The sequence below is a fragment of the Triturus cristatus genome, chromosome 6 (genome assembly GCF_964204655.1).
Source record: "Triturus cristatus chromosome 6, aTriCri1.1, whole genome shotgun sequence".
Lineage (NCBI taxonomy): Eukaryota > Metazoa > Chordata > Amphibia > Caudata > Salamandridae > Triturus > Triturus cristatus.
The window spans coordinates 1,252,212,644-1,252,238,159 of record NC_140589.1 but is presented as its reverse complement, the minus strand read 5'-3'; the positions used below and the strand labels follow the sequence as shown (position 1 = coordinate 1,252,238,159).

The 25,516-nt window shown below is 43.9% G+C and overlaps 1 protein-coding gene across 2 annotated transcripts in view; it reads right to left on the bottom strand.

Moving 5' to 3' along the window:
• The window catches only part of RIOX1 (ribosomal oxygenase 1), a 216,805-nt gene that overhangs the window by 147,040 nt on the left and 44,249 nt on the right, over nucleotides 1-25,516 (bottom strand). For both annotated transcript variants that reach the window (XM_085612190.1, XM_085612189.1), the window contains exons 4-6: nucleotides 14,119-14,218; nucleotides 10,752-10,865; nucleotides 770-876 (exon numbers count right to left, since the gene is read on the bottom strand). In XM_085612190.1, coding sequence (XP_085468316.1) covers nucleotides 770-876; nucleotides 10,752-10,865; nucleotides 14,119-14,218 — 321 coding nt within the window. The remainder of the gene's footprint in view (nucleotides 1-769; nucleotides 877-10,751; nucleotides 10,866-14,118; nucleotides 14,219-25,516) is intronic.

Genomic DNA, 25,516 nt, shown 5'->3' with positions numbered 1-25,516 from the left:
ATTCTATGTGTACACCAACATCCCTTACCCCTTCCTCATTTGTTTTACATTATTTTTCTTTAAGATATGCGTAAGATACCCCAATGAAAGTCAAAGAAACAAAAAGACAAATCCTAACAAGCACAGGCAAAGCCAATAGCTCCGGGACTGGCTACTGACCATTTGGCTTTGCCAATGCTTACTTTGTGATTAAGGCACACATTTCTTGAAAACAAGCATTGTCTAAATACCAAAATGTATATTATTTTTGTAAATGCAGCAGTAGACCTTGGCACTGGAAGGGACTGCTTTTTGTGATGACCTGTACATTGTAAACTGCGGAATGTTGTTACTCACAGTCAGGCACGTCAATGACTGAAGTGAACTTATCCTGTGCCCCACATGCTATATGCTATGGTGGGAGTGAGCAAAATGTGAATGACACTACAGCAGACCAAGGATGAAGATGGTGACTGAAACCCGCAGTAAGTAAGTATGTATGTATGTATGTATAATACAATAGACATACTTTTATTAAAAAGAAAATGTTTTGGCTAATTCAGATCTAAAAAGAATCAGAGACAACATTAAACAACTCTATAAAGACAGAAATTCAAAAAGGAAAACATAGTAACTAATCTACAACTTGTTCCTCTTAATTATAAACGGCCACCAAAAGGAGAGCCAAATGTGACCCAGAAGCTTGTTGCAGAACTCAATCAAAACATTTATTCAAATCTTGGTGTCAATGTTTCATAACCGGTATACTGGGCAGGACCAAATAACTTACGTGTTGGCACCACACATACTTCCAAAATTCTCCTGCAGGACAGACAAAAAATTCCACAAAGTAACCGAGAAGGCCTGAGGGTTCAACATCCTTAAGGAACAACCATTCTGTGAAAAATAATCAATAAGAAAAAACAAACAAAAATCAATCTTTTATAATTAGCCAACAACAAATTCAAATTAGAGTGCCGGAAAACTGGAACATTCAAAATAGTAATATATATATACATACCTATTAATTATATATATTTTTTAAGCAGTTTTTATAAGCAAAAATTTTGCCCCAGGGCAATAAATCACTCTTACATGTGCAACACATTACATCACACAAGATCATATTCATTTTTTTCAGGCATGGAGAGTTTTAGTGATTTGCCCAGAATCACAGGATATTGAGCTGGTATGGGACTTCTGACCTGGTTCCCTTGCTCTAAAGTCGGCAGTTCTGGATTTTCCAATACATTTATAATATAATTACATGTAATTGCCACAGCAGATTAAAAAGGTGTGTTGCACAACACCAGCATATGTAATGAGTTTGTATGCAAAACAAGTGTCCAAGTAGGAATGAAAGTCTCCACAGTGGATTGACATCTTGCACAGTTTTTATTTTAACTACACGATCTCCGAGTCCTCTGACGGTAGTCCATGTTTAGGTCTCGCCTGGCGTTAGCAGCGCACATACGCTGCCCTCGCCATGCGAGGGCCTTTTGGAATCGATACAGATTCCGAAGTGACTTCAAGCCCCGCCCCTGTTTCCCATTGGCTCGCGTCATCGTTTATGGTAAAAGGTGGCACGTGATTGGAAATCTGGCTTCTTGGTTACCTCCTTGTCCACTTTTTGGACGGCCCATGTGGACAGGCCAACGCCATCTTTGTTCCCGTGACGTAGGAGGGTAATTTAAATTGCAGAAGTGTGGTCCGCTTCGGCCGCGCTGGTTTATTTATTTAATTAGTTGCACAAGTGCGGTCCGCTTCAGCCGCGCTGGTTTATTTATTTATTTAATTAGTTGCACAAGCGCGGTCCACTTCTGCCGTGCTTGTTTATTCCTTCCTTACTCCCCTCTGTGACCTCCACCCACCTTCACCCCCTACTTTCTTCTTTCATCCCGGTTCATCTATTCTTGTCTCCTATTTTTCTTTCTTACTCTTTCAATGCTATCTTTCCTCGCTTTCCCTTCATTATACCGTCTTCCCCATCTCCCATCCTCTTCTCCTTTCTCCTCTTCATCATCCCTCCCTTCTTTTATTCTTCAAATCATTCCATACCTGCTCCCCCCTTCCTTTTTGCGTCCATGGGTCTCCCATCTGCACAAACATTTTTAAATATATTTCCACGTACCGTGCCTTCACGCCGCGACGCTAGTGATATATGTGCCCAGAATCACTCAAGTGGCAAAGCGGGAGACATCGCAAAGATAGATACACTATGTATACATTTATAATATTTATTGATAGTTGCTAGAATTCTATATGACAAATCCTTGTGTGCCATTTTATAGTGTGTTATATGCTACATCTCTGTATTTCATGTACATATAATTAGTATGATGGAATGGAATGTCACAGATTTATAACCCGGTCGTGCTATTTCACACAGAGCCAGGGTAACAAGATGGCACCCAGGCTGCCCCTGTGGAGGTGTATGCACACTCTTGTGCTGCACGGCCATGGCATCTGCGTGCCGTGCCCTCTCGCAGCCTTCCTGAGCTCTCCCTCAGCTCCTCTGAGTGAAGGCTGGGGCTGTGATTCATGGGCTGGGCGCAGAAGCCGCCTCGGTTTCTGGGACAGGTCGGCACGGGCCTCAGATAAAACCCATTCTCGGTTTCTCTGTCTCCGGATACCTGGCTCCTTCTCCCGCTCCCTGGGTTTCACCTTAATGCCGCCTTCCTTAGCAGATCTGTATCTGTCTCTCGCCCAACAGTCTTTCAGTAATTATGTGCAGATATCAATATAAGGCTTCTCAGCATCTTTAAATGAATTCCAGTGCAGACAACATAAGAAGGCAATGGATGTTGGTTACCCAAATATGAGAAGCGAGTCTTGTGACTATCAACAAGCGGAAAGTGCTAGTCACATTCACTGCATCTCTTTAAACACCTTGTACATGCTATCCATGCAGGGGAAATCAATTTCCTCAAAATCCAATGCAATATAAAATATTATTTTGAGGAAGGGACGGCGATTAGTGGAAAACACCGAGTGACGCTCTCAAAAGAGACCACCAAAGATGCCAATATCAGCATCCTGCTAGATATATGGAAATATCAAGAACTAGGTGTGGCTGTTGGTGAGGCACTATTATAGGGGCATTTCTTGCGAGTGGAGGGAGGCTTGCAACAGAGGAGGTACAAGGTTCTCAAAGCAATCTTATTCTGAGAAGATTTTTTGGGGGTTTTGAATGCCGCCACAGGCAATTACCAAACTGCTGGGATGAATGGATGGTGAGCAGGACAATAGAGTGATATTTGAATGTTTTTACTGAAACCTCCTCCTAACACAGAATTACCTTACTTTTTTGTTTTTAACACGTTTATTGATTTTCATAAGCATGGTGACAATTAAATCCATGAGATTCAAATAGCAATATTGATTAATTAACAACCCCCCTTCCCACCCCCGAAAAGGACAGGCGACAGTACATTGTGTATTTTGAAGGATTCTGTACATCATAGACAGGCATGAGTGGAAGATCAGAAACACATTCAAAGATAGGACTCACATGATAGGACAACCCTCCCACAAACAGTAAGGGGCCTATATAGAACAGTTCATATCAAATCTGGATGGGTGAGCAAATATGCAGTAAAAGGGGCCCAGAAATTCTTGGGACGTGAGGCTTCAGGTAGTTCTTCAGCATAGACCTCCAGTTGATCCCTGCAATAAAGTAAATCACGGACCCATTTTTTCACAGCATAGACCTCCAATTGATCCCTGCAATAAAGTAAATCACGGACCCATTTTTTCACTGTTGGAGTGGTTTTTGCTCCCCAACATTTCGCGACAGATCTTTTGGCAAACAGGGTGGAAATAGCAACAATTCGTCTATTACAGGGCTTTAGGTTTTTCACATACCCAAGCAAGCAGAGTTCAGGCGTGCAGGTCATCAGTTCTAGCACGATATCAGTGAGCACACTCACCACCTTGGTCCAAAATGCAAATATATGCCGGCGCACATCCAGGCCACATGCAGGAAATCAGTGTCAGCATGTCCACACCGAACACAATTAGCAGACTCAAGCAGACCATACTTACTAAGTTGCAGTGGGGTATAATATAGTTGATGTAAATATTTAAAGTGGATGATACGGAGATTACAATTCGCCGTAATGTGACCAGTTAGCTCACAGCAAGTTTTCCAAATGTCCAGTGTACGAACAGGCCCCAGCGCAGTCTGCCATCTAAGATAGGAAGGTTGTTCTCCAAGTTCCCGCTCACGTAGGGAGGCATTATATAATTTGGTGATTAGTCCCTTACGCTCCTCCCCCTTCAGCATAGCCTGCAGTGCCAATAGAGTCGTAGGTTCATCCGGGTAAAGGGTTCTAACAGCTTGCCGGACTCTGACATACGTAAAACTTAACATGAATCCAAAAGCTGCAGTCCCCTGTTCCTCTTGCAGTGACCTGAACCGACCCAGTTTATACAGATCCCCGATCCGGGAGATACCCACAGCTGCCAGCTCACGCAGGACAGGTTCCTCCCTTGCCGCAGAAATGTCAGGGTGCGAAGCCAGTGGCAGCAGTGGGGCATATAGATACGAGAGCCGCGTCCTTTTTGCAAGCATCCTCCAAGCCCATGCAGTACATAGCACATGGTTAATTTCAGTTCTAGGGCCGCCCGATCCTCCAAAAAGGGTCGCTGCCTGCAGGGGCATTGGGAGAACAGCGTCTGATTCGATAGCAAGATGAGGTTGAAACCATTGTGGAAAATGCCAATACTGTGCAAATAGTATAGTCGGAGGTCAGGAGCCTCAAACCCACCCAGGTCAAACGGCTGTGCCAACACATCCCAACTACATCTAGGCGTCTTCCCGCCCCATACAAATGTAAGGGTTGAGGATTGGAGCGTCTCAAACAGCGCAATATTCAACTTGATTGGAATGTTACCAAAAAAATAAAGCAACTTAGGTAAGAAGGCCATTTTTACAACTGCAATCCCATCTGTGAGGGAGAGGGGCAAGCAAGCCTACCGCTCCGCCTGTTCAGTAATGCACGTAATAGGCAGACCATAGTTCTTGGATATCACCCCATCGGGGTCTCTGTGCAGCCACACCCCAAGGTATCGCACAGGATCATGAGTCCATGTCAGCGGGAAATCCAGCTCCACCTCCCTAGTACCAGCTGTCAGCGGAAACACCACCGACTTTACCCAGTTAATACCGAGGCCCGAATATCGCTAAAATTTGACATATTCCCGTAGCAATTCTGGTTAAAAAGTAGCAGGGTCCCGGACATATAAATGCATATCGTCTGCATATAAGGAAACCACAAGTGGTCTCTGCCGAAATTGTAATGCCGCAGCTGCATGCCTTTGTCTAAGTCTACAGGCCAGAGGCTCTAGCACAAGCGAAAAAAGCATTGGCGACAGGGGGCATCCCTGCCGCGTGCCCCTGCCTATAGGGAACGCTGAGGACACCCAACCATTGACCCTCACACAAGTGACTGGCTCAGTGTACATTACTCTAAGCCATTGAAGAAAAAACACATTCTAGTTAAAACCGTGAACATGAAATGCCAGTGGAGGGAGTCAAAAGCTTTTGCTGCATCAAGCAGCACTGTCACCGCCTGAAAGTCTGGGTCGAAATAGTGCAACATAGAGAACACAGTACGCTGGTTATGTGTAGTAGAGCGCGCAGCTACAAAGCCTGCCTGGTCAGGAAAACCAGGAGAGGGATCAACTGTTGTAGCCTAGTGGCAATCATCTTCGCCAGGACTTTGGCGTCTATATTAATGATTGAGAGAGGTCTATAGGATTCACAACGATTGGCGGGCTTATCTGGTTTCAACAGGGTTACCAGCAAGGCCTCTTTAAGGGTAGGCGGAAGTTTCCCCTCCTTGTAAGCCTCCGCAAACACAGCCAGCAGCCTAGGGGCGAGATCATCCACATAGGCTTTATAAAATTCGCTGGGAAGCCCATCCATACCAGCTGCCTTGCAGGTAGGCAATGACATAATAGCCAATTTGACGTCTTCAACATCAAAAGGCTGCATTAAGTATTCCCTGTGCGCCTTTGAAAGCCACCCTAATGCAACGTCTTCAAGATAGGAATCTATATCTGCAATCGACGGGCCATCCCTGGCCGCATAGTGTGGTGTAAAACTTCAAAACTATATCGCTAATTTTGGGAGTCGAGTAGTGTGTATCTCCGTCCTCATCTAAGAGTTCCTTAATACACTCTTGACTACGCGGTGCTGCCAATTTCTGCGCTAGGGATCGGCTAGGGTGACCCCCCTCCCCAAAATAGAGAGCCGTACTGCGCCAGGAGTGGTGCAACATTTCCTGATCAATGGTTTCATTATGGTCAGTGAAGAGGTCTCTTATCTTAGCTAACGTGTGTGGGGAGGGATTCCTCTCATACTCACGCACAAGCGTAGAGATATCAGACGCCAGTTTATTTATACTGCGAAGATCTCGTAACACTCCAGACTGCGCTCCTATGCATGCCCCGCGGATAATCACTTTAAACGCCTCCCACAGCACTCCTGCGCTCTCAACCGAACCCTCATTTTCTCTAAAAAAAATTACGAATTGCCTCGCCAATAGTGTGTTTAAAAACCGAGTCCGTTAATTCAGTAGGCTGAAGCCTCCATGTAAAAGGTGGTCGCTCACACGTGGGTATCTGCAATTCAAGAACCACTGGAGAGTGATCCGAAAGTGTACGAGCCATGTGTCCGACCCTCACCGTCCAGGTACAGACGGCCTTGGAGACAAGCCAAAAATCTATGCAGGACCAAGTCCCATGTACCGAGGAGACAAACGTGCTTTTGTGGCCCCCCCGGGTGTTGGAGACGCCAAACATAATGTAGTTGACCAGCATCCAATATCTCTAATAGTGACTCCGCTGCCTGCTTAAGCCTCCCTGAGCCACTGCTGGCCCCATCTAAGGTTATATCTAGACAAACATTGAAATAACCCCCCCAAATTATCTCAGCCAGAAGAAACCCAGAAATTCGGCGCCACACATCCGAAAAGAATAACGGATCGTCAGTATTTGGTCCGTACACATTAACCAACAACACACTCATGCCACCCAATTGCCCATACACAATCGCCACTCGAACATGCTCATCTGTGTCAGTCTTAATCGTACTGAAGGAGACCCCTTTTTTAACAAGGGTCAGCACGCCCCTCGAATAGGTGGAATATGAAGACGCAACTCTCGCACCTGATCACCGCGTACCAACTTTATGCGCTGATTCCGTAGTGAGGTGCGTCTCCTGGAGGAAGGCTAATTGCACCTCCAGTCTAGCAAATTGTGCCAGAACAGACCTTATCTTTTTTGGAGAATTGAGCACACACACATTCCAGGTAATGAACTTAACCATACCACTCATACCGTCCACACAGCACTGTATGAATACCAGCGCTATACATCATGCCATGCATATCTAAAGCACCATAACTAATCTTTACAACAAATATACAGACTAAATACGACAGCAGCCTACCCCATCGAATCCCCCAGACCCAACCTCCCACCCACTTCAGCATCCCAAACTTTGCCAAAGCCATCCCAATTCAACAGAACCCACCTGCAACAAAAACAAGCAAAAAAGATTTGCATTTGGGGTACACCCATTCGGGGAAAGCAGAGTGCTACTAGCCTCGCAACCAGTGGGAGGTGGCCGAGCAATTCTAGTACCTATGCCTAAGTATCAAATCCAATCCACAACAGCGTACATTATAACTTGAGCACAACATCTTCTCGAAGTGGGAGAATCCCCACCGATAAACAACCACCCATACAGAATAGTACACATATTACATCCCCGAGTGAGCAATACAATTACAATATCAGTAACAAGGTGCACGTCCATATATCAATCCTTTTCATCATGAGGTGTGCTGGACTCACGCCGCCTGCATTTCAGTTGTTTAGCATGCTCGAGGGCAGCCTTAGGGTTAGAGAAAATGTTTGAGTCACCATCTGGCCCTATGCGCAGACGTCCGGGATATAGCATGGCGTATGGAACCCCTTCAGATTGTAGGAATTTTTTAACTGCACTAAATTCCCTTCTAGCAGATTGCACAGCCACCGTGAAATCAGGGAAAAAAGCCAAAGTATTGCCCTGGTGTTCGATAGTCCCCTTGTCCCTGGCTAAACGCAAGACAGTGTCACGGTCTCTATAGTTCAAGAGTCTCACTATAATGGGACGGGGAGCGGCACCCGGAGCCCGTCTCGCCGAAAGAGAGCAATGAGCCTGCTTAACAATGAACATGTGGGATAGGTGCTCAGTACCAAAGATATCTTTAATAAGGCTCTCAATGTAAGTCTTCATTCTCCCCACATTAGTGGACTCCAGCAGCCCAGTTGGCCGGATGTTGTTGCGCCGGGATCGTGCTTCTAAATCCTCATTCTTGGCTTGGATGATGGACAACACCTTTTCCATGTTAAGCGTCTTGCCGGACACCTCACTCAGCCCATCCTCTGTTGCAGAGACAAGTTGCTAAACTTCCCCCATACAAGCATTTTGTTTCTCGAGTTGTGCAGATAGGTGATCCAGTCGATGGTTCACAGCTGCCATCGTGCCCTTGATAGATTGAAGGCTGCGCTGCAGTGCTAGTAGAGTGGCTTCCAGAGTGCGGGGGTAATCCCCATGAGCGTCTGCCTTAGAGTCAGCCTTCTGTGAGGACTTAGAAGGGTTTTGAGCCTCAAACATGAGGAGAGGTTGTGTCTTGTCCCTCCTCCCCGTAGCAGACACAAGTGGGTGCGCCCACGCGTCGATCTGGCAAGACACAGACATGTAAAAGCGTGCACTGAACAGCCCTGTGACTAATAGCAGGAGGTTTGTCACAAAGAAGGAGCCTCGTGAAAATTAGAAAGGGTACGCCAAATACAAGCACCAGAGATATTGGGCCCACAACAGGCCAGAGGCACCCAGAGGTTTTCCACAAAGCGGTACCCAGTCTCAGGCCACACCGCAAGCGTCAGCAGCGTACATATGAATGGGAACACCAATATCGTACACCAGGGGATCAGCGTAAAGCGCAGTCCCAATGTTCAAGTCCATGCAATCCCCACAGGCTACTCGGCACCCGAATCCGGCAGCTAGCTGTTCAGACACCCCCCTCGCCAGGGACAACAGCCAGGTGCAGGCAAACAAGGACGACAGGGGCTCAGCTTCCCAGCAGCAACAGGAGACCCAGCAGCAGTACTGGCGATGTGGCGGCCGTGCGGCGGCCCAACCTCACGCGGCATGTAGAGCCAGCAGCCCCGCCGCACAAACAGCCCCAAAAACCCAAGCAGCAGCTCGCAGAACACGGCGCCCACCCACGGCTCCCACCCGCCTCTGCAGCTACGGGCCTCGAAGGCGCCGAACCCCACTCACCAACGCCAGCCTCGGGAACAGCGCAATCTGCAGCCAGACGCCATCAGAAGGTCCAATGCTCCGGGGACACAGTCGGGTAGCCTCTGCCCTCCGCTTCCGCACCGCAATTCGAACTCCCACCGCCGAGGCCTGAAGAGGCACGCCCGCCTCTACTTCAGTCCTGCGTCGCCGTCTCGATGCGTAGGAAGCCAGAGCAGAACACAGCTATATTGTAGAGCGCAGCGATCGCACAGCGGCTCAGAAGCATACTGCGGGTGCCATTTTGTGAGCACTCGCCGAGCAATCTACGATCTGTGTTTTTCGGTGCTGCAGTGGTCAAAAGCTCCGAAACTCACTCCCAGCAGTTGCAGTAGGGCAACACAGCACTGCCCAGTACAGGTTGGGAAGCGGATGCTGCAATTTTAGGCAGATAATGGACGGATTGTGACCCGGCCGGGCAGAGCAACACTAGGGTGTGGCCATCTTGCCGTGCGCCCTCTTGCGCCCCCCAGAATTACCTTGATATAAAAAAAGAACATTTTTGTCCACTTGACAATTCACGGACATACCATTTTTTCACCTCTTGTTAGCATTTTGACATCCTTTATTTGTCAAATTACGTTTGTCAGTATGTAAGCAAGACACTCTCTTAGCTAAATGGACTGGCCTCACCACTGAGGGACAAACCATCCTCTAATTAGCACTGTCAATACCTTCACTTTTCACACACAAATATGTACATAATTAGACCTACAGAGGCAACAGACACTACTGCACGCTCAGGATGGTAACTGAATGCCATCAGCATATCATCTAACAATAATGGTGCCCCTATAATATCACGTAAACAATATCACCACACTGGGTTTAATAATAGTAAGTCTACATCAAATGAGACAATACTTGTGTAAATGATGACTTTTATGTCAAAGGTCAGGAATAAAATAATCTGACATTCATTACACATTCACAATGAGTAGACATTGAACACTTTCACGTCTGATGTCAACATATTGAAATGCAAAAGCAAAAATTGATTACGTATTTGGGCTAAGAGTTTAAATGTTTCAGTTTGCATTGCTGTGAAAAAGAAAAACATAAATACAAGTATTTCACAAAAGGTTTAATGCGTCATGTGAAGTCTTCATTGTGATTTGCATTAGTGCTTGTATTATACAACTAAACCTAATTGAATCACAAGGTAAATGGAGCCAAGAATCCTCTGTTAGTCCTACTGCCACAGTCATACAGGCTTTAAAAGAGCATGAAAGGAAACCAAGCATTTTTCTTCAGACAAAACTGTGGTACAGCACACGATCACGTGAGGTAGAACAGGCACTCAATCGAGCAACCCCTTGACCATGTTGAATCGCAGCACATGGAAAAGAACCCACATACCTGTGATGAAAAAAACAAGAACTGAGTCACAACACACAGTGTAAAACATCCTATTTACCTTATAGTAGTCCCAAACGACAAATGGCAGAGCTCGGCCAGGAGGATTGTGGGTTTCCCGCTTTCCATCACTGTAGCTTGTGACATCCAGATTCACTCCAAACTGTACAGAATTCTGGTTACAGAAAGGTAAAAAATTGCAAACATTTTAATATATCCATTTACACAGCTAATCTACCCCCTTTAAATTAGAACAATTCTGTGCTGGAATAATCTCTGAAAGAAATGAAACACAGCTTCTTGACAAATCACCTGGCAAAGGTGGAAGTGGTTTTTGAGAAGACTGCATGTAAAAAACGAGAGAGAGAGAGTGATGAGGCCACAACTTAGAGGAGGATAAAGTTTGTTATTAACTGGCCCTCAATTTGTACAGTTAGAATATAAAAAAAGTGTTGCTCTTTCTACACTCAATGCATTAGAGAGGTCGACAATGATGGCAAGGAGATTTTTAAGATGGTCTTCAGTTTTGTGGACCCTCAAACAAAAGACCCTTTCCTGGTGTCTAATCAAGCGATTTGCACAAGATTAAGGTACTTCTTTGACGACAAGATCCTCACAATTCAAGCCCATATGGGGAGTTCTAATTCCCAGGACTGTGACACAGCACCCAATAACATCATTTAACCTACTGCAAAAAATAAGCTGACACTGTATTTCCTACAATAGAAGACTTGAAGAAGAAGTTGTCAATGTGCAAGTCAGGTTCACCTGAAGACCAATTTCCTCCACACATTTTGGCAGTGGTTGCTGATAATATTGCCCCAACTTATCAGAACTTGTTTTCTGTTTCAGTCCAGTCAGGAGCTATTCCAGATTCTTGGAAGAGGGCAAATGTGGTTCCACTCTTCAAAAACGCTAATACAGACACAGGAGTACCAGCTTATTTTCATCCTATCTCATTACTCCCTGCGGCTGCCAAAATCTTAGAAAAATGCATTAACCACCAGCTCAATACATTTCTTGCCGTTAATAAGCTGCTACACCCTTCCCAGTCTGGCTTTCCGACCAGACACAGCACAGCGACAGAACTGCTGGAAATCGCTGAGGTTATTAAGTTGAGTTTGGAAGCTGGTTTCAATGTGGCACTGGTGCTGTTGGACTGGTCAGCAGCATTTGACACATTGGACCACAGCATCTTGCAAAAGAGACTGGAACATCTGGGTATGACAGACTGGGCCCTTGATAGGGATCTTTTCTGTGGGAAAGAGAGCAGGTTGTATGCACAAAACCATTTTCTTCCAAAGTCAAACAGTTGAGATGAGTGGAGTGGCCCAAGGTTCTGCCCTGAGCCCCATCCTTTTCAACATTTACTTCTCCCCCTGGCATATTTGGTGGAACGGCACTGCATTAAGATGATTTCTTATGCGGACGTAACACATCGCCTTCGGAATTGACGCATCACCTGCTGCAGGAGCAGTAGCCGTGCATTGCTCTCTGAACCAGCGCCTTGCACTCAGAACAGATGCATCGTCGCCATTGCGTGGAGACTCTAGACACATCTCGCCCACTGCGTGGCTCGACACCAATGCACTGTGGCGGCTGCGCCTCGCATCTTTTTCAACGTTGATGCATCCTGGATTTATGATTTGAGTGTGTCTCATTTATTGCCTCTGTGAGTACAACAGATGCTTAGCACTACCCTCTGATATGCAGATTGCTCGCCCACATTATCACAAAAGAGCGTATTTAGTGTTATCATCATTTTTGCCTCTGTAAACCAATAAGGGTTGCCTGGACACTCTGCACAGCATATCTCACTTTGGTGTACTATATATAGAGCAAGCTTCTTACACTAGGGACTTATAGGTAAGTTAAAAGGACCAACTAGGAATATGGCAATGTGGAAAAGGCTTAGGAGTCAAAGCGCGTGCGCTGGGGTCTGGTAAGCAGAGCAGTAGTGCACAGAGTAAAAAAACTGCAGCATTAGTCCAAAAAAACATAAGGCTGATCATATAAAAAGAGGCACTTTCCTATATGGTACCCCTACAGATGAAAGGTAATGAGCAACTTAGCCATTCACTTGACAGTTATCAGCCAAACAGAAGAACATGGAATGGATTTAGATGTATTGAGGACAAGTTTTTCCAAAATGTCTAAACCCACTGTAAATTCCTACCTTAAAATTTCTAAAACTGTGAATATTGAACTGTATCTTGTATTTATAACTAATTTCTTTTAACTTGATTTAGGTTTGATATTATCCACTTCATAGTGACCTTTCCTGTGAAAGGCCAATGGAGGAATCTGCCCTACTGTCCCTGTGACAATCAAGCAGTCACCTCAATCAACCATACATTTTATTTAGTTGTTTCTATAAAGCACAATGCAGTAGTTATTACCTATTTTATACAATAACGGCCTTGGATATCAAAGATCTGCTTTTGTATTTTTACAATGGCTTTCTTCAGAAGCCTTGCGTTTCGCGATTATCAATTTCATTCAACGCTCATTGAAAGTGAGTTTACTGATATGAAAGTAATGTTATATTTCAAGAAATGTTTTGGATGTTTCCTTTAAATTATCAAATAGCTATAAAATGTATGCCTTTTAATACAATGGTTTTGATTATATTCTTACATTTATTTAGGATTCTCACATATTTTTGGTACCTTTTAAAGGCACCTTTGCTGAATAAAGATGATTTGATTCATTGAATTATTAATATTTAAAAGGAGGTCACCTTTGCAGTTTAAACCTACACACCCAAGTGGGTGGTGGCAAGCCTGCAGTCATGTTTTGCATTGTTACTTTAAAGCTGGCACAATATGCGCTGCAGTCCACTAGTGACTTATAGGCCCTAGGGTACACTTTCTACCATACACTTGGGACTTATAGGTAAGTTAAATATGCCAAATAGAAATATAGCCAATTTCAACATATTTTAGGGGTCAAGGTGCATGCACTGAGGCCTGGTTAGCAGAGTGCCAGGGTGCAAAGAAAATAAACCAGCAGCATCAGTCCAAACAAATGGGGATGCTCATGCAAAATGATGCATTTTCCCACACTCCTCAAATAAATCCCACCATTTTATTCTGTGCCATTTGTCAAAAAGTTCTTAAGCAAATATTTTTTGCAAATATCACTTCTGTTTGTACGACTGTGAAGTTGAAACACATTTTGTAAAGACATACTAGGAAAAGTATTATGCTGGTCAATGCCAAATGTTATATACGACATATGTAATAAGCAAATGCTTTAATTCAGAATTTAGGACACGAAAAAGAGGTTGCTAGTTCTGCGCTTCAAATTAAGTTCTTGAAATATTTCAATGATATGTCCATTTTTATATAAAAAAAAGAAAAATCAAACACCAAAATGATGCTTTCTGACCCTAGAAAACGGACTTAGTTGAATAAAAATCATCCTACCTCTTTGAGAATTCTGTCAAATTCAGCAGTCGAAAACAAGCCGTTGTAGTAATCCGGGTTATGCCTACGGATAAGTGAAGTTCTTTTCTCCCATATGTCACTACAAAAAAACAAAACACAAATTAAAATGCAACAAGATTGTGTGATGCCAGTTTGTTACGTTTGTGATGTAACCCAAACACAGAGTGATAGACCTTCTAAATGAATACCGTAGCCACCCAGGTTGCCTTGGGCGAGATTCCTCCCGAAACCCAAAGATAGTAGAGGTTTACAAAGGAACCCAGGTGCTTAGTCCAAGATCAGAGCATGATCTTCCGCTGCAATTTCTATGCCCTAATGTCTGACACATGTCCTTTTTTGCAGCTTCCTGTGGGCTGCAATCAAACTGAGCATGATGTGGAGGCAACTGCCAAGTAATTTACTCACAGGAGTGGTGTGAACAGGGGAATGTGGGGCAAAAGGGAGGAGAACTCTATCCTACGTAGCCACACCAGGCACTTTCAGCCATTCGTCTCCAGCCAATCTCTGCCATTCTTCTCCAATCATCATTCCGATCCAGGTCAGAGCTGACATACTTCCACCAGGGAATAGAATGGGAAGCTTTCATGGCAGCTCTTCCTGACATGGATAATGCAGGCACTTCCTGGCCGCAATTTTAACAGTACTTGCAGGCACAAATTATATCAGACACAGTTTTTTAGTACCAACAGCAACATTTGCGGGATGAAGGTTTACAGCATTTCCAGATCTATGCTGACACGACTTGTAACACGTGATGGACATGGCTAATGTCAGGCAAATTTGGATGAGATACCATTACATCCACGCGAACTGCAATGGTCACAAGGTTCCCTCAGCACACAACGAGCAGACTTCATTTCTCTCAAAAGAATTTCTGATTTCGCTCTAACTCTCCACTACTCCACTTTTACCTGTGCATTTTTTCCAGCACTCTACAGAACTCCCTAATAAATATGATAGTACATTTACTACTGTCAAACATTGTTTTAAAAAAGTTTATTTATCAAACTGGTAGACTTTTAATCTAAGATATATATCTTCATAAAGTCTGAAAAAGCCTCATTCTTTACAGATATTTTTAAAAGCAAGTAAATGTTTCATTAAAGAGTGCAATGCAGTTTTTCACTAAGAAGACACTAAGTGCACATACATGTAATGTACATAATTTTGACATACTGGCTCACATCAAAAATTCAAAACAGAAAAGGTGATGGGAGCAATGCTTGCAAATAGTTTAAGCAATTAGGAATTGCTCTCTGTAGCATTCCAACCCATTGTTTTGCACACACTGTGCCACTCAAGACAGAGACCTGCCTCATACAAATCAGGTCTGCACATGTGCTTCGTCATGACCGTCCATCTCGAACTGCCAGGCAAGGGATCCTTCAGAAAGAAATGCAAGCAATCCCTGGCCAGTTTCTGCCTTATTAGACCTAGCCAATGAGGTACTGGCCTGGATCCTGTGACACAGCATGCAAGGGACCCACTTCTGGGCATACCCATGCCACTTAGCGAGAGTTACTTCAAAGACACAAAAGGTGATGAGAGAAATTATTGCAACTGGTCTAAACCACAGGCAAGAGCTATGGGTAGCATTCCAACTCATTGTTTTTCGCACACTAACCCAGTCTAGATAGAGGTCCGCTTTATGAAGATCAGATCTGACCCTGCTCCTTGGGCTGTCTTCCCGTGTTGCTGCCTGCACTACCATCAAGTATAAACTAGAATAACTGCTTAAAGTTCACTGAAGTAATTAGCCATCTTTCACACTGGTATTGAAGACCATGTGATGAAGGTGTTTCATACACTTTGGGCCTCAATCCGAGTCGCAGGTTAATCCCAAAGTGGACACTAACCGGAGTTACTACTCCATCAGCATTACACAATCCACAGTAACTCCATGAGCCTGGTATTGAACATCTGGAAAATGCAAGCATTGAATGTAGTCAGAATGTCTGGGTGAAACACTGGAGAAAAATAATAGGAAATAAGTGCAAAGATCAAATTAAGGTGAAACAGCCTTTCCAAAAAGGTTTTTACCACGTTGTGACTTTAACAAGCATTTATAAGCAAGCATGTTTTTACAATGTGTATATTTTTACTACGGATGCCTTTACGACGCATTTAAGGTACTCACGCGCCTGCAATCCACTGCTGATGATGTCACATATTACATCATTCATGACATGGTCAGTGACATCACTGATGACATCTCAAATGACATCACTGATGACATCATCCAGTGAATGTGGTTTGGTTTGTTATTTAAATATGTATTATATATATAGCAATCTGCATTGAAGAATGAGTGGATATATAAATATCTGGATGGAGGATTTAGTAGCAGTGTGATTGACTGTTTACTTGACTAACTTATAGTGTCTCACTAAATATATTGGATAGTGATTAAACTGTGTGAATTTCTGTATCACTTTGTCAGTTGTTGTGTAAACTGCTGCACCAGTTGGTTACTAGCTATGTGAAGGTCTATATTAGTTATTGATTAGTTAACTGAGTATTTGTATGGGAGAGTGAATGTGTGTGTGTGGTTCGGTGGTGGGTGTGACTGCCCAAAGATGTGTGAATAGTTGATTCAGTAGGTATATGAGGTTAAGACTGCATGTTATAACAGTTGTTTGGGTGAGTGAATATCTTTATGGGTGTGGTGATGAGCATAAATATCTCTCAATGGTACATGTCCAACAAACTAGAAAAATAAAAGGCAGTGTATGTGACATGTATATAAATAAGTATACATAAGACTCAGTGATTGTATGAGTGACTGTATGGATAACTGTATACTTGTAATAGTGATTTTATAACACTAAGTATGAGTTACTATCTATATGAATAAATGAAGTGGTGTTTGTTTAAGTGTGTAGCTGACTAAATGCAAGTATGATCCATTGTTTGGATAAGTGAGTAGGATGACTGCATAAGTGAATATGATGTGTGCTGGTGTGTAATGTCGATATAGGTGTATAAGTATATTTGATAGTGTTCTATTGATCATTGACAGCATGTATGGGTGAAACTATAGGTAAGTGATTAGATGTGTGTGTAGATCTAGGAATCACTGAGTGGGTTTTTAGAAACTTGTATTGGTGTGTCAATGAATTCAAATATGGTACTCTGTATTTTACAGTGAGTGATGAAAGGTTATACTAGTGTATGATGAGGTGCATCAGATTGTCATGTGGATGAGGTCATCGGTGATGTCATTTGAGATGTCATCAGTGATGTCCTCAGTGATGTCACTGACCATGTCATGAATGATGTAATATGTGACATCATCAGCAGTGGATTGCGGGCGCGCGAAGTATAGTTAGCAGAACTAACTAGAACGGAGGAATTTCAATGGTTTTGTACGAGTGAAGTGTCCAGATAACTATGACCAACTAGCCCACCAGCTACCTCCATTAAGCGCCACAGAGCTGCGTTGCAGAGAGTTGTAAAAAGGGGCGTGGCCTCAGAACACCTCTCTGCAAGGCAGCCCCCTGGCGAATACTGGAGGTTCCTGGTGGGCTAGTTGGCCCCCAGTATTCAAGGGGAATTCATTCCCCATCTGCAAACGCGCCAGGGGCGCGTCTGCAGAGTGCAGCAACAAGGGGGCGTGGCCTCCGCGATCCCGTTTTTCTTTTTTAAGAAGGGGGGGCTGTGTGGCCCCCCTTTTTCTAATTTATTGGCCCTGGGGACCCCATCCCCAGGGCCTGCCCCCTAATTTTTTTTTTTCAAATAAAATTTGGAAGGGGGCCGCGCGGCCCCCCTCCCGAGGCCGTGATCGGCCCCGGGGACCCCATCCCCCGGGGTCGGCCTTTTAAAAAAAATATTTTGGGGAAGGGGGGCTGCGTGGCCCCCCTCCCGGGCTACTAATAGCCCCGGGGACCTCATCCCCCTGGGGCTGGCCACCTCATTGGGGACCGTGGGGTGGTCCCCAATCCCTCCACGGTCCCAGCCGGCTCCCCGCCTCCTGCGGGAGCCGGCATTGCTTTTCCACATGGGGAGCATCTAACATGCTGCTCCCCATGTGGAAAAGCAATTTGCTTTGCTTCATTGAAGCGAGAGCAGGTTTCCCTGCTCTCGCTTCAATGAAGCAAAGCAGTTTGCAATGACAGGGTGGGAGCCGCGAGGCTCCCGCCCTCTCATTGCAAACTACAGTGTCCCAGGGCTGGGCACCCCGGGACACTGCAGGAGCCGGCCCTGGGGGGTGGCGGTCCCCAGGGCCACGACAAGGCTCCAGGAGGGGGGCGCGCGGCCCCTCTCCCACTCTTAATTTAAAGCCCTGAGAGGTGGTGGTCCCCAGGGCTTGGGGGTCCGTAACGGACCCCCTATGTTAAATATTTAGTGCCCCGTGGAGGTGGCGGTCCCCGGGGGGGTGTGGAGGGGCTCAAGCCCCCCACACAGGTTTATTTTTTTTAAAAAGCCCCGGGGGTGGTGGTCCCCGGGGCTGCGGGGGGGGGGGGGGGGGGTAGTGAGCCCCCCGCATATACTATCACAAAGCCCCAGGGGGTGGCGGTCCCCGGGGCTTGGGGGGGGGGCTTTGAGCCCCGTCACCTATGTATATTAAAGCCCCGGGGGTGGCGGTCCCCGGGGCTGGGGCGGCTGAGCGCCCCCCCATAATTCAGAAAAGCCCCGAGGGGTGGCGGTCCTCGGGGCCCCTCATTCCAATATGCATATTGCCCCGGGGGCTAATTAAAAACGAAGCGCGTAAATCCGCGCTTCATTTTTTTTTTCACTGCGGGATGCGCGGATCCTAAGCGCATCCTGCGATTTAAAAAAAATAAATACTTTTTTTGGGCCTTGGGGGTCCTTGTGGGACCCCCTGAGCAGGCCTAGGGGGTCAGGGTGTTACCCTGCCCCTTTTTTGCATTTTTTTCACTGCTTTCTTGTGCCTCGGTAACCGAGTCACAAGATGGATGCCAACACTTCCTGGTTTGAAGTGTTGACAGCCAATTAGCATAAAGCTCGTGCTCGGAAGGATCCGCAGCCCTAGATATATCTATGTTTTTACTTTTGGATTTCTCAGGAACTACCGAACGGATTTACACCATTTCACCAAAAGGCACGAGTGTGAACCAAGGGCTACCTCTTTGCCAAATTTGGTGTAATTCTGTTCAGCAGTTCGGGCTGTAGCTGCGACTAATGGTCCCTATGGAAAATTGCATGGGGGAAAACATGTTTTGGGACCCCCCTTTTTTCTCGGCCCCCGCTTGATGAATCACCCCGAGACTTTTAGGATAGGAGCGGACCGGAGCGGGCCACGAGTTTTGAAAATTTCACGAAGATTCGTCAACCGGCGCCAAAGATAATCCAAATAGAATGCTGCGGATTTCCTATGGATAATAGGCCCTAACTATAACTACCTACTGGCAACCGCCAGTAGGTAAAAAAAAAAAAATAATTATATATTATATATATATATATATATATATATATATATATATATATATTCATTCACTTAAAAAACCATAGGTTTCACACACGTTATAGTTAGGAATTAGCATTTAAAAAACCTTGCAAATTCACTGAAAAAACCATAGGTTTCACACATGTTATAGTTAGCTGGACATTTCACTCGTAAAAAGCCATTGAAATTCCCCCGTTATAGTTAGTTCAGCTAACTATAACTCGCGCGACCGCAATCCACTGCTGATGACGTCACATATTACATCACTTTATTCCCTAAGATACTGCGCACCCTGCGATTTTTTGAAAAAAAATAAAATGTTTTTTTCACCCTTCGGGGTCCTTCAGGGACCCCCTGACAAAGGCTAGGGGGTCAGGAACTCTCTACCCTGCCCCCTTTTCACGTTCGCTACCTTTCTTTTTCACTGTCACACACAAAATGGCGTCCGACACTTCCTGATTTCGACCGATTCGAATGTTGACGGACATCTAACCACCAATCAGAATTACGCTCGCGCACATTTTGTGCGCGCACCGTGCGCCCATATAGATATTTATGTACTTTTAACTGCAATTTTCTCAGGAACTACTGAACAGATTGACACCATATATGCAAAAGGCACATGCCTGACCTGAGGACTACCTCTTTGCCAAATTTCAAGTAATTCTGTACAGCCGTTCGGGCTGTACCTTCGACTAAAGGTCCTATGGGAAAATGCATGGGGAAAACGCGTTTTGGGACCCCCCTTTTTTCTCAGCCCCCGCTTGACGAATCACCCCGAGACTTTCAGGGTAGGAGCTGAGCGCCCCATTAGTTTTGAAAATTTCACGAAGATAAGTCAACCGGCACCAAAGTTATTCAATTTTCAGATTTCCTAATCTGAAAATTCTATTTTGAATAAATTTGGCGCCGGTGCCAACAAGCATTGGTAAAGCCAACGGGTCTCACTATGTAAGATCTATTAGCTTTGTCAATGTGTTTTTAGCCATGTTTACAGCAGCATGGTTGCTGTGCAGCATGGCTATAAGTGAAACAAGCATTGACATAGCCAATAGGTCTCGCCTTTGGGACCTTATAAGTGTTTAGTCATGCACGTATATAAGTAGGTCCCGCATAACATTGATTTGGACATATGATATCCTTTGAATTCAGGTATTCACAGCATTAACTTTAATATACATAAATGAATTCTTTGTGTTTGATTATTCAAATACGACTGTACAATTTGTGTCTGTGTCTTGGTTTATTCATCTCTCCAAAATGGCCGCCATGTTTGCTTGAGATTATCACTGTTGCATATGGATGAGTCTGCTTTCTATGTTTCACATAAGGCTATATAATGAACTTTCACTTTTTACTCAGCGTGTGATCAAGAAAGCGAGTCTGTCGAAACGAGTTACCTGTACTGATTACATTCTTTATTTGGTAATTCTTGAGTGTGCATACTATTTTCGATTCTGTGCGTCATATATATCAACAACAATCCTGGCCTTGTTCAAAGAAACAGGCACTCACACCTTGGAATGAACTCACAGTGAATTTACTGCACAGAAGGCTCTGAGACGAGTTTCAGTAGACGGACCACCTTGATCACATAGGTCAGCGGCAATGAAGTGAATACTTTTAAAACATTGCCATGGGAACCATGATGATGTTGTGGACATAAAGAACATACATATATTCTGTTAAGGCAGGCCTGTTAACTGCACAGTACCTGTCATGCACATTGTTATTAAATAAAACTTAAAAGATGATGCAATAGAATTGAATAAAATAAAAAGATAAATTAATCAAAGTATAGCATTGGGCATGTTAATACCGATTGGGCTGCGCAATACTACACAACCTTCTAAACATGTACCCTTCTCATGTTAATCATTATATGTCACATGGTTAGATAGATCAGGTGAGGTAAGAGATGCCCTACACATTCCTTGTATATTACATTACACAATATATGAAATAGTGTAGGGAAGAGGTGTGGCGCAGCAGCCAGGGCGACTGACTTCGGACGCTGGGGATCACGGTTCGATCCCCGGCGGCAGGTCAGCCCAGCACCATGCGACTCTGGGCAATAGCTCGCTTAATCTTCCCGACGGCCCCCAGCGCCGGGATGCCTACGGGTAGCTGTACGCTTTACAAATACTGGATTTACTTATTTGCCTGGTTCAGACACAAAGGTGAATACCTGAGGACTAAAAGGTTAATACAGTGAAATATGTCTGCAACACCAGCCCTAGTGGGCTTATTTGTCTAAAACTTGGTACGTACTCTTTAACAAACTGGGCTTAACCTCAAACCCACGTGCTACGTACATACACAACCATTGTTGTTGATGCGCAAACCCAATGCAAATTACACAGTTAGACACAATGCTATTAATCCATGGCACACAAAGAATGTAAAAGAAAATCAACACAATGCACTGGGACGGCTGCAAGAAATGTGTATAGATAAGCAGGGTTTTAGGTGTGAGATTAACTCTTCGTCAGAGTTTTTACTATTGAGCATGATGATGTATCGGGATTCCTGCTTCCTCAATTGCTGCTCTCTATTACCGCCTCTGGGATTTGGAATGGCGTCAACCACATAGTGTGCCAGATCTTTCGCAGAACCTTGGTGGGGCTCGTGGATATGTCTTGCTTCTGGATAGCTCTAATCATACTTGGCAATTGCCCTGCGGTGCTGCAGAATACTGATGTTGACCATGTGTATGGTCCAATACGTACACTGCAAAATCTGTTTTGAAATTGTATCTGCCCTTGATGGTAACAGGCGAGTTTCTCAAAGGTGTTTGTATGGTTTTCTCATTTTTACCATGTTTACAGGCTTCACATCTGAAAATTTTTCTTAAAGCCTTTATTGTATGTCAGCCAATCTGATCCACTGCTGGGCTTAGGTGAACTTTGGACCAGTTAATTTCTCATGAATTTAGCCCTTCTGTATGAGATGAAGGGTACATGTGGTATGTCCTGTCCAATTATGGGATCACTCTATCAGCCGCCTGTGTCTGAATAGGATATTCCGGAGTCTGGCATGATAAGTTGAAAAACCAGTAATCAGACGTATTTGACTGGAGTCAGTTTCTCTACACTTTCTCTTATTGCTCTCAAAGAGCACATCTACCCTTCTTTTGTTGTCAACTTTGTCTCTGGCTGTTTTCAGTGTGTCATTCGCTTAGCCATGCTGGGCCAGGCAGTTGGACAGATCTATCTGGATCTCTCTTAATAAGTTCTCACCGATACAATTGAGTTTCATATGCAGGTTCTCTGCCTACGGAATGCTCTGTTTAAGTTTTGTAGGATGAAAACTGCTGGCATGCAGAATGGAATTGCCAGCCGTTGGTTTTCTGTATGTTTTTGTGTGGCGTCTATTCTCTTCATCATACACTACCCGATCTAAGAAATGGACCTCTCTTTTGCTAATGTCATATGTGAATGAAAGATTTAAGTAATTCACACTGAGTTTTTGTGCAAATTCTTTGGCTGACTCTGGTGAGCCTTTCCACAGCATGAAGAGATCGTCTATGAATCTCGCCCACAAGGCGATATTTTCTGCCCATTCTTTTGCAAAGTTTACTGCCAGGACATGCTCCTCCCACAAGCCCATAGGCAGATTCGCATAGCTGGGGAGAAGCATGTACCCATAGCTGTGCCCTGCAGTTGCTTGTGTGTCTGCTGTTGGAACATAAAGACATTGTTATGGAGGCACCATTCTACCATGCTGATGAGCATGCGTGTGTACTGGTGTAGATGTATGCGTCTCCTTCCTAGATAGTATGACAATGCCTTTACCCCGTCAGTGTGTCTTATACTAGTATATAAGTCCATGAGGACATTTGAGTCATCCCACATCACATCATAGATTCTTTGTAAAAAGTCTCCTGTGTCCATAATAAATGAGGGTAGTGCTTTAACATGTTCTTGTAGGAAGAAATCTATGAACCTTGATGAGTTCTCAAATAGCCCCCCAATTGCAGAAATGATTGGGCGCCCTGGAGGTACAGCAGCATTCTTATGCACGTTGAGGATCATATATAGTATAGGGGTTAGAGGGTGTTCAACTTTTAGATATCTCAGTTCATCTTGGGATAAAAGGCCACGTCCTTACCATTTATAGAGTACAATATGGATCTCCGCTTTGATTTCATCCAGGACTGTTGGACTCACTTTACAATAGCATGTAGTATTCAGAAGTTGTCAGTTTGCTTCATTGATGTACATATCTAAGGGCCACAGTACAATGTTACCTCCCTTATCTGACCATCGCACCACAATGTCCTTTCTGTCCTTTATTTTCTTCATGGCCAGTGTGTACTCGAAGATGACCATTTCAGAGAGTATGTCCAAAGAGTCCCTCTGCATCATCGGTACAAAGACTGATTTGGGCTTGAAGGATGCACGTGTGCTCCCATAGGTATCAAGCCCCATGGCGGCTGCCACGTCTTCTGATGTTCTGCCCTCCGATGCTTGGTGTGTTTCATTTTCTAGTGTGTATATGTGTATATATATATATATATATTTATTCCAAAACAACTCCCAAAAGAAGAGCAAAGGTAGGCACTCCCGGTAAGCAACAAATAGTTTATTTTATTTTTTCACAGCGCGAAGTCTGTCCTAACGCGTTTCGGCTGTTCCCAGCCTTTCTCAAAGTCATGTTACCATTCAATTTTTTCAGATTTACAGGTACAGTGCATATAGACATAAAATAAACAACATCCTTTGTTAAAATGTCCCCATCATTATGCATGCTGTCTATTAAACTGGCTAGATATATATTCATATCCAAATAATTTTTATGTTTTTAAATTTATACTCTTTTTCTAGTTTTTAAAGAAAAATATTTTATATAAAAAGCCAAATAAACATTACGATTTCCTATAATTCATACTTAGATCCGGGAGGCAGTATGGGAGCATACTCTTGGGCCAGTGCCTAAACCTAGCAGGAAGCATGATGCCTAATCTCTTGAGTCAAACCTATGACTACAATATACTGGGCATTGCCATCACCAAAATATTTTTATAATTTCAAATGTTCTACAGACATAATACATTATAAAGCTAAGAGTGAGAGAATATGAATAAATTGATAAATAAATAGCAACTATGATATGATATTCAATGGATCAATCCCCATAAAATATGTATATGTTTAAATCCTATATAAATCAATCCATATCAAAAATACTAAATAACAATATATCACTCTAATCATTCTTATAAATATAATAAATAACCATATATGCGCAAAACCTCTTTTTGTGCATAAAGTGTCTGAGTGCAAAATATCACCTACAATGGATCTCAGATGTCCAAATATCTAAAGTGCTCTAGTGCAGTGATAAAAGCAAGGCCTATCAGTATAGAAACCCATTTGGACTCAGTCACTTCCAAAGACAAGGCATATTAGTAAACAGTGTGCAGGGAACAGGGAGACAGGTGGAAAATCCCTCACCCCAAATGTACTTCTAACTCCTCATCCCTGTTCAACCCATTTGAAAATTTAGTGTTCAAATCCAAGATATATATAGATTCCACACATCGTAATTGAATGGTTCTATTGACTCCTCAGATGTTCGGGGGAACCCTATCAACAGCAAAGAACATCAGTAATCCAGGATCACTTTCATGTTTGTCATAAAAGTGTTTCCCCACAGAATATGTGAAATCCTGGTTCCTAATCACTCGCTGATGTTCTAGAATGCATTTTTTTAAAGGGAAAATATTACTTCCCATGTACATCGGGGACAAGGACAGCTAAGTACATAAATGCAGTGGTCAGTATTACAGTTGTAGAACCCATTTATCTTTTTCGTATGTCCATCACTGGATTTAAAGGTGAGGATATTTTTCACCATTCTACAGGCCTTACAATGATTACACTTCTAGAACCCCTTCATGGTTGATAGCCATGTCTCTGGTTTGCGACTGCCATCAAAATAGCTATTTGTCAGATTATCATCCAATGT